We start from the raw sequence: 23686 nt of genomic DNA, 5'->3' as shown, positions 1-23686 counted from the left end.
ATACATGTGAAGTGATTTGCATACCAAGGAGGACCGCCCTGGGACCAGACTAGCAGTTTAAGTCTCCCCATGGCTACTGTTCAGCAGTCCCTGAGCTCCTCGGGGTGGGTGGGAGGCGGTGCTGCTGTCCATTGCTCAGCTCTGCTCTTCATTCTGCCTAGCAAAGAGGAGGCACTAAGCAGATTTTCCCAGCCCCAGGGCTCCTTCCTCCATTGCAAACTACTCCTCAGGGGAATGGCAAACAGACAGGGGATCCCAGGTTGGGGGGGGGATGGGATTCTGGAAGTCTTCTCCGTTAATCTGGACACACTCCAATTTGCTCTCTGAGCATTCCAGAGGCCCTAACTCTAAGAATAGTAGGTAAAATTAATTCTTGTCATTCTCTGTGATCATATTCAAACCCAATATTCTCAGCTTGGCCCACAGAACAGATCTGCCTACCCCAGCTCCCTCATGCTTTCCTATTAAAAGCATTTTCTCGAACAGGGAATGAGTGCACAGGCAGTGCCAGGAGGGGCCGGGGTACCTCTGACCTGCATCCAGTCTCCTAGAAGCTTGGAGCCTCATGCGGGAGACACTGGATATTTACTGTCATTTTTACCACGAAGTTAAAGGAGCTCAAAGAGCCTAATTCCTTCTGATTGGAGTGGACTGGGGAGGTTTTGAGTTCTGCTGGGGGCACAGGAGCAAGGACACAGGGAGCTGGCAGCAGGCGGACACTTTTCGCTTTCTACAAGTTCAAAATACCTGCATGGTTCTTGAGCCTTGAGTCTGTTTTTCCTTCATCTAGGGAGGCTGTTAATGAGAGAGACAGCTCCTTGAGATGAGATGGCTGAAGGCTGCTCCCAGCGGGCTTCAGAGGCTTGGGAGAGGCCCATGACTACAGACAACCGCAGGATGGGCCGGGCGGTGAGTGCGACCAGGCCAGGGCAGAGAGCAGGATGGCAGCTTAGCCTGGCTTCCTGCAGAAATCTCCTAGGTCTGGGGAGGCAATCTTGAATCAAGGGGTGGCTCTGTCTTTTTCTGGCTCTTCTAAGAGCTTAGGCCTTTCCTGTGGTTCTGGAGATAGGACCTATCAGGGACTATGCGGCTTGCCTTTCTTGGAGAAATTAGACTCCCTTCCGGCCAGTCTCTAGCGGTCAGGGAGCTGATGGCTGCCCAAGACTGCCAGGGTAGGAACGGGAAGATGTAAGATCTTCTTAAAAAGCTACTGTTTGTTGAATATTTGCTGTGCCCCACGTCCCACGCTCAGTCTTCTGACATCACCAGCTTAATCCCTGCCACAACCCCATGAAGGAGAGTCTAGCATTACTGACAATGTATCTTAGAGGAAACTGAGGGCTTCCATTAGGTAACTGGGCAAAGGTCAGTCTAGTAAAGAGGTGGGGTGGGGATTCCAGAGCTGCTGAACCCAGGCTGCCCTCCCCGCCCCTCCCCTGCCGCTGGGCCTCCCACCAGCACGCAGGTACCACAAAGTGTGTTCAGAGGGCCTGGAACCCCCTTGCCTGTCCTGCCTTCCCGGGGAGGTACAAGCTCTGCTCTGACCTTCTCCTCGGCCACTCCCCTCCCCTCCCTACTGCCACAGCCCTCCCGGAAGGAAGCTCACGAGGAGGGATGCAGGCACACCGTGTCCTGGGCCCGGGGACAGGTGACCTTTCCAATTCAGCACCTTTATAAATCTTACCTAATGAAGTTAAGGGGAAAAAAGAATTAATGAATAAATGAAGGTTAAATCACTCCCTGCAGAAAATTGATGCTGACAGCGAGGGCCAAGAAGAGAGCTCGGGAAGCAGGGAGCTGACTTGTACAAGAGGCTTTTTAAAATTCCTCTCCCTGAAATTCGAGGGAGCCGCGTGGCCGGCCCGTTCTGAGCTCGGCCAGGAAGGCTCTGGGACATCCAAGGCATACAGCCCGAAGGCAGTGGATTAAGAAAGCCATATTCTATCCTGGGTAGTTTTTTCGGAAGCCAATTTGGGGGTTTCTGATATACAGACCTGTGTTTGTGCCCTGCACACACACACACACGCGCGCGCGCACACACACGCTCACTGTGAACATTGTATATACATCGTTAACTCCCGCAGCTAGCCAAAGCATGGGCACCTCAGGTCTGCCTGGCTCATTCCCGGCCTCCCGGGGCTTCTGTGGAGTGTCTTCTTGTCAGCATTCACTTGCTAGCCCCGTCGGTCTCCTTGTCACCACTCTCAGCTGCCACCCCCATATCCCCAGGGCTGCACACCTCAGCCCAATTGGCTCAGAGGGGCCACAGGTGAAGGCACGGCCGGGCCAAGGGAGGAAGAGAAAGAAAAGCAGAAACAGCCACCAGCCAGGGCAGGCCAGGGGGCAGAAGAGGTGTAAGGAGAGGATGGGGGTTTGGAGAAGGAGATGGAAGAGGAGATGCACGGTAGAGCTCACAGGGCAAAATCTGGGTGGGGGCCTGGGAGAAACATCTACTCTTCTGGGCAGCGCTGGGGCTCACTGAGTCACTGCTCGGGGGGGAAGGTCACTGGCTGGCCTAACCCGACCTCTGTTTGGCTCCTTGGTGCAGTGGGAACTCAGAGGAGGCCTATGGAGGAGGATCAAAGGCAAGAATCCTCCCTGGTGCCGGCACCGGGCAGATTCTGCTTCTTCTTGTTGTGTGTCTGTGCCCACAGGTTTTTAAGAATCTGATCATGAAGACAGGGAGGCTCCAAGGGACCGGCAGAGCAGGCCCACCCCGCAGTGAGATGGGGGGCACGGGAGGCAAGGAGCCAGCACTGGGCTGGTGGAGGGGTGGGAATGCGGAGGGTGGGCTGGAGGGGTGGGGGGAGACAGAAAGACCTGAGCTGACTAGACCAATGAGTAAATAAAAGGTCATAGTGATTTTTCCAGGCACCCAGGGAGAAGCAGGCAGAGAGCTGTGCTGACGGCAGGCGCTGACAATTGGCAAATGAGCTTCTGCAGTTATCTGTTTCCCTTCCTTATTCTCGTCTCCTAAGACAGAGGCTAGAAATAGATGCAACTGGCAGATGACTTAAGGATGAAAAATGAGCAACATGTTAGTTACGGGGGCTCAGCAGCAGTGAACCGGGGAGCTCATGGGTGAACCCGAGAGAAGGAAGAGGGCAGAGCTGGACCTGTCTCCAGGGTTCGGCTCCCGCTCTGTCCCAGCCACTTTGTGGGGCTCCGTCATTTCAGCTCAGCAGCCCTAGAAGGCAGGTATTATCGTTTTTCCCACTTTACAGAAGGGAAAACTGAGGCTTAGGACAAGCCAGGCCCTGCCAAAGAATGGTAGAGCCAAGATTTGAACACAGGCCGATCTGCCTCCAAAGATGAGCTCCTTACACCATCCTACAGGGTCTCCTTTCCATGCACTCTCTCTTTTCTTATCTCCCGTCATCCCCTCCTTCTCTTCCTAACCTTCAACAAGTGTTTATTAAGCAGCTAGTAAGGGCCACACACCGCAGTATCTCTTCGGGAGACAGAAGGGGCCCAGAGAGGTAAGGTCTCTGCTACCAAGACATGTTGTTGGGATGACCGAATGAATGAATGAAGTAGGTACGATCTCTCTCTTCCTCTTCCTATGAAACTAGATGATCAGAGCTTTTCCTCCCCGTACAGAGAAGTGGCTGTCCTGAAGGGTGGTGCAGACTGGCATGATCACAAAGGGGTTGGTGGTGGGCTGTGACCGGCCCTGGCACTCTTTCTCCTGGGGGTGTCTCTCAGATCCTTGGCCCGTGGAGGGGGGGATAGGGGGGGTGCTGCTGTCAGCAAAGGGGAAACACTGGGAGCTTGGTGCATGATCGTTTTCTGCCAAGTTCATGGGGGCAGTAGCAGGGAATGAGGGAGCCTGAAGCACCTTCTCTTGGGTGGAGGGATGGGCGGGTGGGTTGAGTCTACCTGAAGTCCTCTCGCCACCTGTGAGCTACGGATAGTCTTCGAGGACTGATACCTCCTGACCCTTGACTTCAGCTCCAGCAACGTCAAACTGGGGGACTATTCCCTGAATACGCTGAACTCGTTCATGTCTCTGTGCTTTCCTTCACTTGAGAAATACTCCTGTGCCTTTTGTTCCACCTGGTGAGCTCCTCCCCGCCCCCACTTTCATGAGTCACCTAGAGCAACACCTCCTCTAGGAAGCCTTTCTTGATTCATAGACTACTGGAAAGCACCCTCTCCTGCATTCCCAGCCCTCTGCACACTGTATCACAACATTTTTTCCCTGGCGTATGTGTGATTTTGTCAACGAGCTCTGTGCTCACAATAGGTTCTCAAAGGTTGTTTGATAAATTGCTTGGAAGCTGAGTGGTTAACTAAGACATTGTTCTCAGCTCTGTTCATTTTTCTCTTTCCAATCTTCCTCCTGCCCAACTCTCATCTCTGCCCATCTCCTGCTTCTCATTAAACATTACTTGAGGGACAGAGGCTGAACCCAGACTATTTGCTAAGCCACCAGCAGCTGATGATACAGCCAGTTCTCCCTCCACCTGGTGCAAATTTCAAACCCCAACCTATTTGCAGAGGTGGGGTGTGAGAATAACCAGGAGGGGGAGTGAGGAAGGTTGCTCTGTGCAAAGTGGAAGAGGCTTTGGGAATTTAACTGTGCAGCATACAAACCATGACCTGGGGACAGTGGCTGATGTGGGGTCCCTGAGCTGGGCAGGCTATAGAAAGATCAAAGGGTCAGCTTGGAAAATGCAGCCAAGTGGGGCTCTGAAGACTGAGCAAGCCTGAGGAGAAGGAGCACAGACCTGCCTTCCCCCCAGTGAGCACAGCCCTGACCTATGGTCTGAAAGAGCCGTTTCGTGTGGCTACCCTTCCCCACGCCCAGAACACAGGAATGCTTGCTCTCATCTGGTGCGTCCGCCATGTACGTTGTTCTCATAAACACACACACTCCCAGACCCAGGTCAGCCTCTGTCCCTCAGACGCTCATGGCCAGAACGGAGGTGCTAAATGTCATGGCCGCAGGGGTCATTCAAATACCTTTTCTTCATAGGGAAACTGAGGCTCCAGCGGGCCTGCACTCAGACATATGGGGGAGACTCCAGGGATTAACTGGAGGGAGAATCCTAACTTACCACTCCCCTGTCACTCTCCTGTCACTTCCTGCCAACCCTCCCCCACCCTCCCCCACACACCTCCTTCACAGCTCCCAGTTCGGTTCTCAAGTCGTCCCTGGGACCAGGCCCCGGGAGACCAGCTGTCTGCTGGGCAGCATGTGTGAGTGGCAGGCCAGGACTCACGAGCCCTGAGGAAGAACCCCCTTGTGTCAGTAAGCCAGCACAGCTGGTCACCTCTGGCTGAGGAGCGCAGAGGCTGTTGTCTGGAGAAAGCGACCCATGGTCGGCTTCCCATTTCTGGGAACCCGGTGTTCACAGAACCTGTCCCGCATAAAAGGCCCAAGCCCTGCGTACCAGCAGCCAGTGGGACTGAGGCCCAGCTCCTCCCTGCTCCTGCACTGGCACCCAGGACCCCCGGCCCAAGAGGAAGGAGCCTCAACAAGTGGGCCCAGCAGCCAGCACCCACCTCCTGCCCTCTCTGTGGAGAATGGGCTGTGCACCTCAGAACTTCCAATCATGTGCCTCAGAAGGGTTCACTGACTTCCCCTCCCCGCCCCACGTCCCTTCGCTGACGACGCCTGGTGCATCTCTCGGCACTTCCGAAGCCGTATCTTCACATCACAGCAACTGTCCTACTCATCAGCGGATGGAAATAACTTTTCATGACGGCTCCTCTGATGTTGCCATCTTTTGTGTTGATCAAAACAACAAAACGAATCAGACTCTCGGTGTTTGATTGAAGCCTAATTGGAAATCCAAAGTGGCACTAAATGTTATGGTCTAAATAAAACACATTCAATTACAGAAATCCAAAACGGGGAGCATGAGCGAGAGCTCTGGGAAGGAGCTGAAAAGAGGCTGCAGAGTTCTGGGGCATCACTGCGGGGCTTCCTGAGTCTCAAGATAGCAAGCACAGAACCCAAGAGCCCGAGGACCCCCCCCCCCCCGCCCCGCCACTTAGGGCAGCGAAGGCACGGATACCATTTGTCTGGTTCACACTGGAGAAGCCTGGGAGGGGCTGAATCAGGGCCTCATGTCTTCTGGACCTGCTCTCCTTGCAAAGATGGCCAGCTATGGATGGGGGTAGAGGGGGTGCAGGGGGGTCATGGCGTCACCCCCTGGGCCTCCCTGGTGATGGGGTGGGGCAAGCAGGACGGGAGCCTTGCGACCACAGCAGCCTGCACCTCTACCCCAGCCCTGGCTCCTAGGGGTGGTACGAAGGGCCTTGCTCAGGTCCCTTAACCTTGCCGAGCCTGCCTTGTGTGCCCAGAGGTGGTGATAATGCCCACCTTCCAAGCTTGTTGTAAGGACTCCAGATAATGCTTGTGAAACCTGTGGTCGGCCACACATGCCATACCGCAGCTGTACCTCCCTCGGGCAGGGCACTCTCTCTCCATCCACTCTGACCACCAGAGCCATCTCCCCGGACGGTCCACATAAGGCCCTGGGCAGTGCTCACTTTCCTTTGTTGGTTTTGAAAACAAAAAGCGCACTGCTCCATTCTCCTTGGGGGGTATCAAACGAGGACCTAGGAGTCCGTGCTGGTCCCCTGAAGCCTTCAAAGCTGCTGCTAAACCTTTTCCTTAATTTGGAACCAGGTGGAGAGGGAACAGGAGGGGAAGGGCTTTGTGCCCACACACGGCGCCAGGGGGCGCCGTCTCCAGAATGTGAGGTGTGGCTTCGGCTTCAGAAGGGTGGGGTGGGTGGAGTCCCAGCTCTGCTCTTAACCAGCTTGGTGGCTCCCGGCAAATGACTTAGCCAGACTTGAATTTCAGTGTTCCTATCTCTAAAAGAGGTGAGGCCAGTACTTCTCCTCCCAGGGACTGTTGGATTCGCTGAGGTCATGTTTGTAAACGAGAATAAGAAAAACACAACCTGAATGTTAGATTTCAACACATCTTAAAGTAGAGCTGGGAGTCAGGGCAGGGTGGTTAATTTTCTTTTTTAGGTGTGGCTACAGGCAGGGCGTGATCTGCAGGGCCTGAGCCTGGTGATTATGCATGGGACAGGATCATAAAATACCAGGACGACTACCAACATTTATTAAGCAGGTAATAGGCGCCAGATACTTTTCAGAGGGCTTTTTAATGTATTCATTCACTTAATTTAATCCTTAGGCAGATGCCATAATTATGCCCATTTTGCAGATGAGGAAACTGAAGCAAAGAGAGGTAAAGCAACTCGCCCCAGGTCACACAGCAGGAAGTGAGGAGTGAGGCAAGGACTCAAACCTCAGCAGGAGGGCACAGTCTGGAGCTCTTACTCTTCATGCAGTCGGTCGGGAAATTGCCCATCATCACCCCCATCTGCTTCCTCACATTCTGGTTCGGTAGACCTTCCTTTCTCAAGAGTCACCTCCCCCTCCTGTCTCTTGTCCTCACCTATCAGAGAAAAGACGGCTCTTCTACTCTGAGGTCTAACCAGCTCCGAATTGCTGCGTCAGAGAGCACATGAGCCCTCTGCCAGAGTGACCCCGAGAATGGAAAGACAAGGGCAGGCCTCTCCCCGGTTGGTAGGACTTGCTTCAGTCACGGAGCACACTGTGTGTCTCTGCTACAGCCGGGCTCACTCCCTATTGCAATTTGTCTTCCCGTCCTCAGAACCTCCCTGAGGGCAGGGATTCTATTTTATTTATTACTGCACAAAAGCACACTTCCTTCCCAGGGCTGCCCATTGCACTGAAAAGAGCAGAAAGAAATCAAGAAGGTACCTATCGTCAGGCAGCCCTATTTGTAACATTTGGCTGCAATATTACTTAGAAAGGCTGCGCTACCTATATCTGCATATGCAAATGACTTGTCAGTGGACAGCTCTATGCATTATACAAGGTAGACACTTTAAAGGTCTGTTGAGTGAATGAGTCTATGTATGCAAATGGTATGCAAATCTTTCCCTATTTTAATTTGACCCTCAGGAACATCTTCAGTGACTCTCTTGGGCCCAGGTGGTTGTTGTTGTTGTTGTTGTTTTTAATTGAAAGTCTTTAAAGACAACCAGTTTTCTCTCTTGCCTGTGCCGAGGGAAGATGTTGTCAAGTTGGGAAAAGAATGCTGGGCTGGACCAGGTTAATCAGGATTAATTCTGCTTCTCCTGGTCATTCAGGGGAGGACATCAGCAAGTGACGCTCCTCTCGGGCATCAGTCTCCTCACCTTTAAAAACAAGGGAGTGGGTTTCCTGCTGGTAGTGAGACCCTATGATTTCCCATCTCTCAGACACAGGAACATCACCCTGGGTAGGCAGACTGTCAGTGTTCAGCACTACATGCCTAGAAAGAGAAATCAAATCCCTTGCCAAGGATTAGAGAAAGTCTCCAGCCCCCCTGCCCATTTAGAGAAATGAGGTTTTTTGGCACTAGTTCTCCCAGCCTGGGCATTGTGTTCAATCATTTCTTTCCAAACGAAAGGATTTTAAAATAAGAGGCTGGAGTTTTCTCTCTTAAATACAACAAGCCAAGCGTCTGATTAATAGGGTGGGTTTGCGTTTCCTTTCTCTCATGTGAAAATATTTATTAGAAAAATGTTCCAATGAGAATATTAATAGCCAGGGAATCAGCTCTGTGTCAGCCTCTTTGTTCCTTGACATTTGAAATGGGGGGCGGGGGAAGGGGAGAAAGAGGGAAAATCAAAACCCAGGCTTGGGGTGGTCACCTTTCCCTGGGCCCCCTCCCCCAAGAGGCAGGATTCTGCCCTTCCTTTGGGAAAGGCACTGAAAGGAGCAGCTTAGCTCCTGGGCCACACCGGGTCCCCATCCTTAACCAGAAACACATGTGCATCAAAGGCTTGAATTGAAAGTGACACATTTGAAAACAAAAGTGCAGCCGAAATTCGAAATTCGCTTATCCTCACTTTCCTAATCCGCAAACTCTGTAATTCTCCCCAAAGCCCCTCAGGCTCTGCTATAGTCCAAGCCTGCTCACATCCTCTCCTCCCCCTGCCTCTCAGCCCAGGTCTCCCGCCCCAGGGCAGAGGGAGGGCTCCTGTTACTGGGACCCTGGTGCCTTGTAAAAATACACCTTGGCACGCTCTGCCCGCACCCTGGGAAGCCTTATCGCCTGGACTAAACAAATGTGCACAATCAAAATAATAGTCTGAGATGTCAAAATAAATGAGCAGGGAACATCTGGAAGTGTGGTTGCCCACATTTTTTCCTTTCCCTTCCTCAAGCCTTTAGATGCCTTTGGGGTCTGGCAGCTGGCAGGGCGGGCTCCAGGTAGGAGACTCCTACTTCCGAGTCACAATAGGCCCTTTAAAAATGCTTATTTTGGGTACTAGGTCCAGGTTTGCAGTAGGTAGGCCCTCCCCCAAATCAAGGAAACCCAAATTAGCTCTCTGCTTAGCGGGGGCATATGGCACACTCGGGGATGGCACGCTGGAGTGGTGTGGCCCGGCCTTCCCTTCAGCCTCCCCACCCAGCACATACTTTCAACGGAGGCCCCTTAACCGAGCGCCAGGGAAGGGATCTCTCCTGCCCATGAGCCCCTCAGAGAAGGATGGCTTCACAATCTTCCCAAGTAATTTGTGTTTCCAAAGTTTTTCTTGCTCCAACTCTCTTGAATTACTTAAGGCGGAGGTAGTTAGAAGGTCAGTTTCCTGTGCTTCTCTGGGGCTAAGTCAGCACCACCCAGCAGAGCCGAGGCGGGGCACCACGGAAGCCGGCCTTCCTTCCGAGGGGGCTGATGTATTATCACCGCAGGGACACTGCCCAGGAGAACCCCTTGAAATTGTGTGCCACTCTCTGGGCGATTTCCTGGCAGAGTGACCCTGTTCCTGGTGGATTCCCTTGCAGGCTTGCAGGAAGCACTTTCCGAGCCCACATTTAATGTGGGCTTCATTTAGGACCTACGCAACCTTTAGCTAATCACCAGTAGGCTTTAAAGCCCCTGGCGCTTCCCTGTGAGCTTTGGGAAATCAAGCCAGTTCTGATGACTCTAGACTTGGGTGTTGGGCGTGGCATGACACTAAAGCGGCAGCTAACCCACTCAGATGCCCACTGGGCCTCCTTGTTCTCCTGTGGGGTCAGGATGGGTGATCCCTAAGGTCCTTACTGGCTCTGATGCTCTGTGCTTCCATGACCCCAGGAGTCAGGAAACCATGTATTTATCTTCCCTGAGTCGTGCCTCTCGAAGTGTGCTCATGGGCCATGGAATCAGAATCACCTCAGGTGACTGGCTGTGGAGAGGTAAAGGGGAAGGGAGGAGAGATAGCTATGCGGCTTCTAAGGGTGTGTCTAAAGGGTGATAATTCTACCTTACTTGTGGGAAGGCTCACTCTCTGAGTCCTGAGCTGCTGTGTCTGCCATGATCTGCCATGCTCAAGAAGTTGGACTCTAGGGGCCACCGTGCTGTGAGGAAAGCTCATGCCCCATGGAGACAACTTGTCTGAGGCACTCGGGTCAACAGTCCCAGCTGAGCCCAGCCTTCTAGTTCCCAGACAGGGGAAGCTTCCAGAAGATTCTAGTCCCTAGAATTCTTAGCACCCCAAGTTATTTGTGTTGTAGAGAAGAGACAAGCCCTCTTCAGTGTACCACGTCTGTGTCCCTGACTGACACAGCTTCGGAACATAATAAAATGTTTGTTTCATATCCCAGAATTCTGAAGTGGTTTGTTATGTAGCAATAAGTGACCAGAACAGTGAGCTAGCTACAGACAAACACAAGGTCACTCGGAACTGGGATCCGAGGGCCCACTACTCAGGGAATGGCAGCCCTACATTTTGAGACCTGGTTTCCTTACCCGTAGAGGCCAGAAATGAAAAGCTCCATGGGTAGCCCCTTTCTGGCCACGTGTCCTCGAGTGCCGCCAGACAGGACCCTGAGGACTTGGGGCCTGACCAATGCTCAGGGTGCCCCTCCCTTCTCTTCATAGATGCCTGCATGACTGGCCTTCTGGGCCTCACATCTGGGCCCGGGGCTGCCTCTGCCTATATCAAGGGGAGCGGGACTGTTTAGTCTGCTGGGCACATTCCTGGATTTTTAAAATAAATAGCAGATTATGAGCGACTTAGCCTGATGCTGTCACTGGGCCAGGCCACAGGCTTCTGAGCCGTCCCTTAGGAGGGAGCAGCAGGAATGACAGGTTGGAGGTATTTAACTTGGGAACTCTATCCCAACCATAATTTAAGTGGAGAGGGTTCTAGGCTTCTCTGGGGTCCCAGAGAACTTCTAATAATATGACTGATAGTAGCAATGATGATAATAATTACATAGCACACTGAAGGCACTATGTGTCAGACAAAACGGTTACCATTATTCGGCCCATTATACAGATGAAGAAACTGAGGTTTAGTGGTGTGAGATCTCAAAGCTGAATGTCTGGCAAGTGGCTGTGGGTTAAATGGAGATCGGTCTGATTCTCAGGCTCCAGCTCTTAAACACTACGCTATATTGCCTTCCCAGGCTCTGAAATAGACAGCTGCATTCCATGCCCCCACCCACCCAAAAACACGCACACACACACGTGTGCACACCCCCACTGTCAGCCTTTCTGCTGTTCCCAAGGCCCTTTCCAGCCTGCAAGGAGCCATTCTCCACTGTGACTCCCTTTTTCCATTTCACCCTTCGCTGGATCATTTTATGCCTCTATTCCCTCTGCTAATTCAAACTAATTAAAGTATAAAATAGAATAATTGCTCCCATCCCCATACTCTTTCCCATCCACGTCGAGTACAGCGTTATATTCTTTATCTGGGAGTGGCCAACCTGACGAGTTGGGTGGAAACTGGAGCTATCAAGTTTCTTTTCATCTTCTCGCTCAGTTCTGCACTTGGCTTGTAGCCTGATTTCCCCTGGACTTGCTGTCTGACTTCCATTAGACACTGAGGAGACGGGAGAACTTGTATTCACATCCACAGCATCTGTCGATCTGCTGTTGAGGAAGCCGGGGCGGACTTTCTAGGGAAGAACCAGGCATCCTATCCGTGGAGCACCTGGGCAATTAGCAGGATTGGGAAATCAGTTCCCAAATGTTCCCCTGGGACTGGCCAGCCCTGGATCTATTAACAGTCCATTAACATCGGCTTGTTAGGTGGTGGCACCAGTGACCCAACACTTCTTACTAGTCCTATTTCTTAATTACGTGTAATTAACCGAGAGAGGGGGAGGAAGCGAAAATGAATGAGCTGTATGGGATCGTTCCAGCTCTGTGGGGAGATGCAAACTTTTCTAGGCAGAACTTGAGGCCAGAGACTGGGTCTACACTCCCAGGATGCCAAAGGTATAACGGGTGCTGGGTCTTGGGGAAGCAGCAGGGGGACAGAGAGACAAGAGATGGGGATGAGGTGAGGGCCAGGATGACAGCAGGCTGCTCAGAGATTTACCAGAAAGTGAGGGGAAGCCCCATTCCCATGATGTCTTAGAAGGTCTCAGGTCTTCCAGAACCTCGGAAGTCTTAAATCACTGCCTCAAAACAGGAGTACTCTCATCCATAAGCAGCCAGCATTTCCGCCCTCTCTGTCACCATTCAGGGAGGAAGTTCACACAGACACCCACGGCCTCATACAACTCTTGTTTTAAAAGCTCCTCGTTTGGTCTAACCTCAGGCCTGTCTACTGTAGTTCTGGTGTTGTCTTCTGGAGATGGAGGAGAGTCTCAATCCCAACACCTTGGACAAGCCTCTTCAACAGGAAAGGGAACCTAGAGTTAGATTTGTTAACAGTGTCTCTGAAAGGGAGGAAACTGAGTCTGTGAGAACTCAAGAGTCTAGGCCCCTCCAGTTCGTCAGAGGCAGGCCGGGACTAGAACACAGAGCTCCAGGCTCAGCCCGAGGTCTACTGGCTGCAGCCCACAGCCACTTCACTTCCCCTTCATCGTCACTCATGGTCACCACCCTCCTGAGGTGGAATCATAAAGGCCTGAGAGCCAGAAGGGGCCCTACAGAAGCTCAGTGACCCAGGGTCTGTGTGGCATGTGAGATCATGGGAGAGAAACTCCCTTCTGCTGAGTGGAGTCTCTGCCGAGCTTCACGTTGACCCCGGCAAGGCACAGTGAGGCTGAGCAACTGGTTTAAGGCCACGTGGCTATGGACTGTTGAGACAGGATCCAAATCAGAGCTTTAGACTTCAGAGACAATCTTATTATCTGAAGCAACTTCTCTATTTCATGACCAGGGAGAGGGTCATGCTTCCAGATCTAGCCACAGCTGGATCAGATGCTAAGCCATCAGACTCCATCTTCATCAGCTCCCATGAAAGTGTTTCTTGAAGGATGTGAGTACCCCATACTCAGAGTTGCTCGGGCTCAGACAGATGGGCCCCCTGAGCTGTTCTTGGCCCTCATCCCTGGGCCCAGCCCGAGGTGAAATCACCTTGCTACCCATTTCTACACAATTTACAGCTCTCAGGGTGACAGGTCTCAGAGCTCGGCTACAAATCCCCCTTAGACGTTGCCCACTGATCACAACCCCACCTGGCATGTGGAGCTCTCTGGACTAATATCTCACCTGCCTAGAGACAGCCCCATTAACCCCAAGTTCTTCCCATAGCTGCTCAGAGGGACTGGCTACTACGGAAGCCCTATGTTAGGGGCAGACAGCACAAGAACGGCACAGCAGCAGCAGAAAATGAGGACAAAGGCCAGGACACTTAGAGATACGTTATGCAGACCAGGGCTGATGCTGTCGGAGGTGATACCAGATATGATCTCAGGAGGTCATCCCATTCCCCAAAGGCCACTTGTTATGCTCCAACTCAGGCCCAGGCCCTTCTCCTCTGGCCACATTTTGAATGTAATTCCAGAAAACATCCCATTTGAGAAACAGATATACAGCCAAAATCTGAGCCTAGGCATCTTCTCAGTTCTCCTAAGGCCTCACTGGTCACTTCTGCTTGCTGTCAATGCTTTTCCACCACGCTGGGCTCAGAGAACCCAAGAAAGAGTTTTTACCCAGAGTTACCTTCCTGGTCCTCAGGCATACATAGGATGTTCTGAAAATATCACATATATTGTGGATTTGCTGGGTCCTTCTGACCATCATTTATCCACCCATCTGACTGCCGTCTATTGATCCATCCCTCTGTCTGATTATTATCCTGCAGAAGCATCTAGAACGGTATTCACCAAATGTTAACATGGTGTTACATTTTGGGCAGACCCGTCTGGGTACTCATTGCTATTTTCTTTTCTGTATGTATTGCTGGAATTTGCATGGTGAGCATCTACTGTTTCTGTTTAAGAAATAACCTTATGTCTATAAATAGAAAAGAATAGGGAAAAAAGGCAGAATATTTATAGGCTTCAGTGGGATGTTATAGACAACTGGCTCATGTCTCCCTTGTTAGACTGTAAACAACCTGAGGGTAGAGGCCAAGTCCCCTTCATTTTGATGCTTTCCCAGCACATCGTTCCCGATAAATATATCCCCAGTAATGGGCTTTGTTAGGGCCCACGGACTGTTTTATTAGAATGAGACATCAATGTTTATTTCCGAGACTATCTTCCCCATCGTAGGTTAGGCTAAGCCTCCTCCAGCTTCACCAAATTCCCATCTGCCCCTGCTTATGCCTCAACTGCAGGGGCCATATGAAAAAAGGTAAAAAGACAGGTGGGTTCAAGGGGGTCTGGATAAAATTTGCATGCAATCTGCATATGATTTGTGTCATCTGTTCTCAAGAAGTAATTTTTGAGTTAGAGCTGCATCATTGCTTCCCTCAATGCAGTTATGTGCCCATTGGTCTCTTCCTTCCTTCCTCCCTCCACTCTTCCCTCATTCCCGGATTCAGAATTCTTATACTCAAAAAAAAAAAAAAAGGAACTCTGGGCAAGGAGCGGTTCACCAAGTACACCGGGAATCTTTGCAGTGTATTTGGGACGACAAACACTCAGGAGCTGGGAGGTACCTCATGAACGCTCACTGGTCCTCCAGCCCAGCATCTTTGTCTAGACGAGTCAATGCCAAGACCATCCTCCTGCTGAACAGCAGTAGACCCACTGACTGAACGAATGGCAGATACCAGCCTTTCTTAAGGTCTTTGCTTTGCTTTCTGAGTCACCATTAATATGCGAATCCTCCATTCCCCATCCCCCCCACCCACCACCACCTTGCCCATCACCGTGGCTATCCCACGTTTACCTTCTCTTTGCTCACACATATTCAGAGCAGATACACTCAGCGGGGAATCATGCTTTTCAGAGAAGGTGGGGACCCTACCCAATGGTTACCGCGCAGAGGGTAGAAGTCTGTTTCTCAGGCCAACTCTGGCTTCCCAGAGCTGGCCAGCTTCTACTGGCATCAGTCTATGACTCAGGCCAAGATTTTTATCTCCTTCTGGGGCCCCATCTTGGGTCTGTCTCTCCCAGGATCAGGCCTAGCCAGGAGGCCTGGATTATTTACACTTCTTTGGCTCCCTTGAGCAGCAGACTCTGTGGGCCCGGGAGCTGTAAATCTACCCCCTAATCACACCAAGCTGCTTCATGCAGTCTGGCCCGTTCTTGCGGGGCTGTTCATCACGCACTGAGACAGGGGCTGTGGCCTGGAGAGAAGCCTCCGGGAAGTGGCTGGCCCCAGCTGTTTCTCTCTGGCTCCCTGTGAAAGCCTCCAAGGACTCTGCCTGTCCCTGGACCCTGAGTCGCAAGCTCAGCGGACCCCCTGCTTAGATGAAGTTTCTGACCAAAGGTCACAGGTTATCAGTTACTCCTGGGCTTTGAAAAGAGGGACGGGTGTCTACACTTACCTGTCTCTCAGACATGATGTATAGGTAACGCTCATCAACGGAGAAGGCCATGTCCCGGAGGATGGGACTCCCGTCTTTGAGTACGGAGACCATCTCGTACTGGACCCCTCCATGGGGGGGACCATCGGCTCGAATCTGTAAAAGAAACAAGGCATCCTCAGCATCGGTACTCAGCTGTCCCCCAGGGGATTACCTGCTTTGGCCTAGAACAGGTCCCTTTACCGAAGATAATTCCCCCCACCCTACCCCTACTTGCTACTTTGAACCAGAATTGGCTTCAGGGAAGGTAGAGGTGCTTCTCAGTTCAAACAGCCCGGCTTCTAGCAAGAGAGATCCCTTCCCCAGTGGTCTGAGCCTGCCGGGTCTGGGATTTCTGATGGTGGGTTCTTTTGTGTGTGCATATGCGCTCTTAGGAACAATTCTGAATATCCCAATGTGGTTATTGTGGCGTGTGTCTACGTATATTTACAGCCCGGTGTGGAGGGTATGTGTGTGTGTGAGTGTGTGCTTGTGCACACTGACTGGTGTTTAGGGTTGGGGAGTCAACATCTGCTTATAGTGTTTCTGCCTCGGGTGGGTGAGGAAGAATGGTTCCACAATCCCATAAAAGATCAGAAAGCTGAGTCAAGAGACTCAAGATTTTAGAATCTGAAGAGGGTCTTTCTGCCCCCAAACATATCCCTGCATGTGTGCAAATTCACCCTGGGATTCTGGAGAGCCAAAAATCCTGGTTCAGACTCTCAGAGCCCAGCTCTGGATAATAAGCCAGAAAGAAAGGACTCAGACACCATTAAGTTCACTGCTTCCCAGCCCTGGCTGCACTTGGGAATCATCTCGGGGGTTTTAAAAGATACGAATGCCAGGGCTGGATCCATTAATCAGAACCTCTGTGGGTGTGGCCTGGGCGTCTTCTCGGGGATTCAAATCTCCCCAGGTGAATCTGATGAGTGGCCAGGGTGAAGAAGCAGAGATGGAGTCCAGTGGTTTTCAAGGCTGTGTGCCTTGAGAATCATCTCAAGGCAGGGATAAGGGCAGTGCGGGCTGGGGGGCGGGGTTTGGGGGCTTGGGAAAATGCATTGCTGAGCCCACCCCTGGAGTTTCTGATTCAGCGGAAATGAGGCTTGAGAATTCTCACGTCTAACAAATTCCCGGGTGGTGTGGAGGCTGCTGGTCTGGGGGTTCGTGAGGGCTAGTCTAAGCTCTGCAAAGACAATCCCTAAGGTCATACAAAAAACTGGTGTCCGGGAGTCCTCGGTTTGAATATGCTCCTGCCCTCCCGTTTCTTGTTCCCAACATAGCAGCCGACCGTTGAACAAATAATCCCCAGCCTGGTTTGTTGTCTCTGTCCTCTGCCCATCTGAACCCCCTCTAGCTCGAGCCCTATTTCCTCCATGAAGCCTTCCCTAATCTCTCCACCATACTAATTGCTCATCACCCTGATGCCTTTTTTTTTCCTACCATTTTGTCTTAGGATTATAATCAATTGATCTGTTCATTGTGTATGTACTTGCCTCTGTGTATTGACTACCCACTCACATTGTTCTCTAATTGGCTCACATGTGCGTAAGTCTGTCAACACTGCGAAGGCAAGGATACGTTTTCTATTTCTAACAACCCTCTGAGGACGAGAATGGGTTCAGGAACCTGGCTGGGTGATGGATAAGATGGGATGCTTGAGAAATACTTGTTGAAAGGACATGAACTAGGAACCAGGTGATGAAGTCTCATGAACTCTAGCGCTAAGTCAAAGTGAGGTCAAAAGGCATTTTCTCTGGAAGATTGTAGAACTCAGGCTGCCCACCCCCTCACATTCCCTTTCAATTTTCTCTTGTACTTCTAACCACGGCCTTTCCTCTCCCACCATACCAGGAGCTCCTGAGGGGCAAGGACCAGGACTTATTCATCCCAAGGGCCAAGCTTGGTGCCTGACGCCACAATAAATTCCCCCTTGCCCTTTCTCTGCCTAGCTAGTGGCTCTTGCATTCAAAGCTGTTGCATCCGGGGAAGGGTTGGGGGAGGGGTCATTTAATTCATTCTCAGAGAGTGGAGGAAGACTCTGGGGTCAGCAGTGATGCCACGAGGCTGAGGTTATTACCCTCTACCCCGGTGCAAATATGATTACGGATTCAAGCAGAGGGAAAGGTCTCTACCTGGAAAAATGCCCCACAATTAAAAAGGTTCCCTTTAACATCTGAAATAGCTTTCTCTCTTAGATGGGCCGATCTGAAATTTCCTTGAGGTCTTTCTAGAAATTCAGCAGTTTTTAGTCAAAAAAGTTCCCGGGCTATTGCAGAGAGTAAAGAGAAGATGTGAGGGTCATGGCTTCCTGCTGGCTTGACCTCAGTGTTCTGTCTCCATTATTTGGGGGAGTTCGGGCTCTGTTTCTCCCTCTGAAGGGGAAATGGGCCAGCGCTTCTCATCACCCTCCCTACGACAGCCGCTCCTCTTCAGGGAGATTTAAGTCTCCTCAAGCTACCGGCTCTGCCCCAGGAACTGTGGAATCAGTAGCCCCCCTCAGGCCCAGCCCAAGATCTCCCTGCCTGGAGAGGCTTGTTAACCTTCTGCCAGTTGGGGCAGCCTCCACCCCATGAACCCGGGCACCCGCCTGCCTCCCTGTCAGGGCCTGGACACAAAGTCCAAAGGGGGAATGCCACAAGTCTGGCCTTCCCTCTGTGGTCCCTGGGACGAGATGGTACCCAGGGCTGGCTCAGAGCTGGACTTGAATCAAAGTCAACTTCTCACACACACTCTGCTGCGTTCCACTTAGGACCAATCCCAGCCACTAACTTTTTCCTGAATCAGAGATCTACGCAGGGTTTTTTTTTTTTTTTTTTTTTCTTCTATCTGCAACCCCAATCTTTTAACAAAGCAGTTGAAGGCAGAATCAAACCTACATAACTCTCAAACGTCAAAGCTAAAACCAAACCAGAACAGAAACTGTTCGTGGTATTGAACCTGAACTATGTGATCCTATTTCATTCAGTCTAAATCCCTGGAGGGAAGAGCACTATTGCCTCCCCACTTACTCCCTCATCCCATGTTAACTGCCTCCAGCTTGTGTAACCCTCCGAGACACCTGCGGGAGGGCAGAGAAGATGGAGGATGGGGCCAGGAGGCGAGGGCGTCAAGGGCACAAGTTGGGGGCGGGGTCTGGCAGGCAGTGGCAGGAGAGGCCAGGTGGGCAGAGTGTAGGTTTGGGATGCAGGGTTCCTGGGTTTCTGTTCAAACTCTGTGCCTGGGCTTGAGTTCTGCCTAATGGTACAGTTTGCGTTCAGATCCCTCCCACGAGCCTCGGTTTTCCCTTCTGGATAACAGGCCACGGTGATCTGCTCAGTGCCGGCCAGAGGAGAACCACCGTAGCATGTGCTAGAGCTGTAAGGACTTTGGAGCTCACTTCACCTAGGCTCGCAGCTGGCCAGTGGTGGAACCGGGGCTCAACCCGGCTGTAGCCCGTGTGGCTCAGAGGAGAGCACATGGCGGATGGAGACAGCCCACCCTGGGGACAAGGGTCCTGCTGCAGGGCAAGCACACGGTTTCCCAGACTGCTCTGCCTCGGAGAGAAAGTTTTGAGGTTCAAAGTTGTCTCCATCCTTGCCAGACACAGGATGGTAGTGGTACGGTGCTGGTTCTGAGCCAAGGTGGGGTTTTAAAATCCAACGAATCGCATCTATTTGGTGCGGTCCCAGAAGAGCTAAACTGCGGTGACACAGTTTTCAACTTTTCAGCTTGTGTCCCCAGGGCCAGGTTTCAATGACCACAAGGACAACAACGGACTGAAGTAGGCCACGAACCAATCCAAGAGAAGGGGGTCTACAGCCCGAGCTGCACAGGGCAAGGGAGGAGCTGGGGCAGAGAAAGGAGGCGACACACTTGGGGGCAGGCGAGTCACCTGAACATGTCTTTTGGGTTGGGCTCCTCCTCTCCTGAGAGGGCCTGGCCTCAGTGGACATGCAGAAGCTACAGAAGCCATTTTGGTTGGACAAAGCTCATGAGGTAGGATAAGAGGGCCAGCCAGAGGGTGACAGACTTTATCGAAACCGGAAAAGACAGAAGGTACCCACACCGTCATGCAAGGAGATTCAGGCTGGTTCTAGTAAGAACTCCTGCTGCGTAGAGCGCTCACTGCGAGACTGAGTGGCTGTAGGACCCTGAGACCTTCTCAGGAGGGTTTTGAACACAGGATTACTTCTTTTGCTTCATGGCTTGACAAGGCCCTACCTGAAGGCGGTAGCACAGACCTAGTGAATTTTCGAAGGGCCCCGTTTGCCTCAAGAACTTATACACTCCTATTGTTCTTACAGTGTGCCAAGTGCTGTTGAAAGTGCTTGACAAAAATCAACTCTCTTGGGACACCTGGGTGGCTCAGTTGGTTAAGCAGCTGCCTTCGGCTCAGGTCATGATCCCAGTGTCCTGGGATCGAGTCCCACATCGGGCTCCTTGCTCATCAGGGAGCCTGCTTCTCCCTCTGCGTCTGCCTGCCATTCTGTCTGCCTGTGCTTGCTCTCTCTCCCTCTCTCTCTCTGACGAATAAATAAATAAAATCTTAAAAAAAAAAATCAACTCTGTTATCCTTACAAGTACCTCTGAGGTAAATGTTCTTATTATTCCCATTTTACAGATAGGAAATTTGAGGCCTGGGGGGATTCAGTGGCATTCCCAAGATCACACAGTTAGAGAGTGTCAGAGAAGGGAGTCCCACACACAGCGGGACTTCTCAGGTGCTCTGCGACCTTCTTAGGAGAGGATACTAAGGGGCAAACGAGCTGTTCATCACTGCCAGGAAAAGAACAGACAGAACAGATGGGAAAGACAGAAAGTCCTAGCTCTCCCCTCCCCCACACTTCCTCTTTCGGACCCCAAGGTCCAGGCAGGGCAATCACCCATTGCCTGGAGTCGACCATAAACTCGGAACCTAATTTTCAGGGACCTTCATTGGGAGGTGAAAAGTCAGTTTATCAGGGTCATCTGTGGGGTGGGGGAATGCGAGGTGCAGCCCAGGGGAGGGTGACTGCTGGGCCCTCTGGCTGGGAAGGGGCCTCCACTAAGTGAGAAGGAAATAGTAATCCCATTAATGCCTTCCTCTAAACCACAGCTAGGCCTGTGCAGAAATTAATGACAGCTTCTCGAACATCCAATTCAAATCAGCATATCCAATTCCAATTAACGAGCTTACCTGTAGGCCCCTCCAAACCCTTTTTCTTGGGCATCAATTTTGTCTATAGTTAGCTCTAAATTATGGACCCCCTGCCTGGGATTTGTCACCCTAATGTCACTTTATTAGTAGTACTGGTAGCATAAATATTAATGTTATTTATTTATTTATTTACTTGGTAAGAGTTGCTGAAAACCAATTGGGAATCTTCTTCTTGGGCCCTCCCAGTAGGAAACAGATTGGTTGGAGAGGCGTCACCGCGCAGAGGGAGACACCGGTTGGTGTCTGGAGGACCGGGATCTAACCCCAGCGTTCTCATTAACTGCCTATGTGACTTCAGGTAAGTCACCTCCCTTGTTTGTGTAATAGTTTCTGTAGCAGCCAAAGGAGGTGGGAACTCCTGTCCTTATGGGCACAAAAAGGATGCTGGGAGAGTGAAAGGACTTATTAGCTATGACTTTCAGGACTGTCCAGTATCCGTTTATGACACTTCTGCTGTGAGCCAGGTCTGCCCTTGGCGTCAGGGATGCTACAGGACAGGATCCCCTTCGGGAACCCCAGGAGCTGGGAACGGACAAGCCAACCAGTCTTCACGAACGCGCGGGCTAGCCCTTGTGAGAGGAGTTGGCAGGGGGAGAGGGTGGCGGGCGGGGGGGGGGGGGCAACGCCCCCAGGAGGCTGGGGTGTGAGGGAGGCCCTGAGCAGAAGGCTTCCTGGGGAAGGTGGTGCCTGAACGGATGAGCAAGGGTGGAGATGTGAGTGCTTTGGCCCACTTCAAGTGTGATGTCAGTATAAGCGTGTTATTGTTATGTCTGAGCCCAGATTTCTTGGAAACTTGGTCTCTCAGACCTGAGCGCCTGGAGAGGATGAGACTCTTGACGTGCATTTATTGGGGGCTTGTCGCTTTATGTCGAAAAAGTCAGTTTGGAAGAGACCTTTATTACTTGATTTTATCTCTGTCTCAGGACTCAGGGCTCACCTACTATATGAATGTGTGGGGGTGTGCATACACACACACACACGTAGACGTTTAGACAGGGGAGAGGTGGGGCAGGCCTGGTGCTGCTCAGACTGAACTTGGGGGTGAGTTAATGAGCGAGTGTATCTGCAGCTGCCTTTAGTGCTGCACGAGAGGATTCAAGCTGAAGTTTATTTTTGTAGAGCTTCATGACCCGAATTATTTATAGATTGAAGCCTTTGGTAAATTCAGCTCCGAGATGCTTCCTTCTTCTACGCTGCGTATGCAAGCACGCACGCGCACACACACATGCACACAGAGGCAGCAGCGCCTCCCAGGCTTCTGTCTGCCCCTTCCCCAGAGCTCTGCAAAGGTGAACTAACCATGCAGACTCCCAGCCAGGGAGGCCAAGGATCCCTGGAGGGAGCCGGGCCCTGAATGCTGGGACAACTGAGAGGGACACTGGAGCCAGGGAAACTCAGCCTTTGGGTCGCAGGGAACCAGGAGAGTAGAGGAGGAGGGGAGACAAGGCCAAGGACCCCTCCTGGCCCTGAAAAAGAAGAAGGTCACTAAGATAGGCTAAACTTTGTGAATTTTGCACCCCTGCCTGGTGCATGCAGGTGCACACACACACACACACACACACACCCTCCCACACATATGCAGATGGTTCTAGAACTGGTCCCAGGTGAGTTGTCGGTTAGTCACTGGGGCTTTGACACTGGAGATTGACATTTCCACGTACAATTATTTCTATTTCTGTGCATGTTGGGAAACTGCCCTGATATTAAACTGGTGGGAGGGCGGGTGATCTGGCAGAGGGTTTCATGTTCTAGAGGCTCCTGGATTTCTTCCTTCATGGAAGGCTAAGCCATGGAAGGCTTTCTCCTGGAATGTGGGGAGGGGCTCCTGAAAGAAACCATTGGTTCTCTGGACTTCCACATCTCGGAACAGTGAGAATTAAGAGCCTGGTTTATGATAGGTGATGTAGTGAATATTTCCTGAGCAGTGACTAGAAGTGTTCAGAGATCAGGTTGAGGAGGTTGGCTGGAGTGAGGGTCTCTTTTCCTAAATCTTGGCTCCATTGCTCCTCATCAGCCAGGGCTGGATGGCCATGTGACCACTGATCCACGCGGCCCCACAGAACTGAGAGGGGCAGCCTCTGCTTCAGACCTTCCTGTGTTTAAGGACCAACTGCACTTCAAAAGGGCACCAACTTCCTTATCTCAGGGGCCTCTCCCTTTATGACTCAGCAGAGAGTGACATCAAGATCAAGAAGCAAAAGAACCCACTTCTTGGTTCTCCCTCTGTCAGGGAGGGTTTTGAGCTCCCAGGCCCAGGATGGGGCAGGAGCTTACACAGGTGCCTGTGATGGGCATTTGGGAGTGTGGGGCTCTGGCCTTGGACCAGCCCCACCTTGCCACGCTGCTCCAGCTCAGACTCCGGCCAGTTAGGAGGATCCGGGAACCAGAAGAAGTTGCCAGGGGCAGCGGAAGCACTTGATTGTTCTGGGAAACAATAAGATAAACACTGGCGAGGGACAGCTGAAGCATTAAACAGCCACAGCGAAATCACATCACACAGCAGCAAAGCAATAACTCACAGGGAGCGCACAGAGTTGGGGGGGGGGCATGGAGGGGTGGTGGGGGGGAGGAATTAATAAAGAATAATGAGCCACCTCTGCCAAATCGAAATCTCTGTTTACTTGAAGCTCCAGCCACGTGAGGCTCTCAGAATCCCCATTTGAGGTGCCACACACAGGTTCCTTGCCTGGGGATGCCCTGCCTGGCTCAGGATAGCATCTACCTTCTTAAAGATTTTTGGACTGGGAATGATTTGGAAGCACCTCTTAGGGCCCACTGGGAGGGC

The 23686-nt window shown here is 51.7% G+C and overlaps 1 protein-coding gene across 1 annotated transcript in view; it reads right to left on the bottom strand.

Annotated features, from left to right (window-relative positions):
• The window catches only part of PLXNA2 (plexin A2), a 212532-nt gene that overhangs the window by 101304 nt on the left and 87542 nt on the right, over nucleotides 1–23686 (bottom strand). Inside the window, exon 4 of the mRNA XM_047704244.1 lies at nucleotides 15708–15842. Coding sequence (XP_047560200.1) covers nucleotides 15708–15842 — 135 coding nt within the window. The remainder of the gene's footprint in view (nucleotides 1–15707; nucleotides 15843–23686) is intronic.

This window comes from Lutra lutra, chromosome 15 (genome assembly GCF_902655055.1).
Source record: "Lutra lutra chromosome 15, mLutLut1.2, whole genome shotgun sequence".
In the NCBI taxonomy this organism is placed as follows: Eukaryota; Metazoa; Chordata; class Mammalia; order Carnivora; family Mustelidae; genus Lutra; species Lutra lutra.
This window is presented reverse-complemented; position numbering and strand designations above follow the sequence as displayed.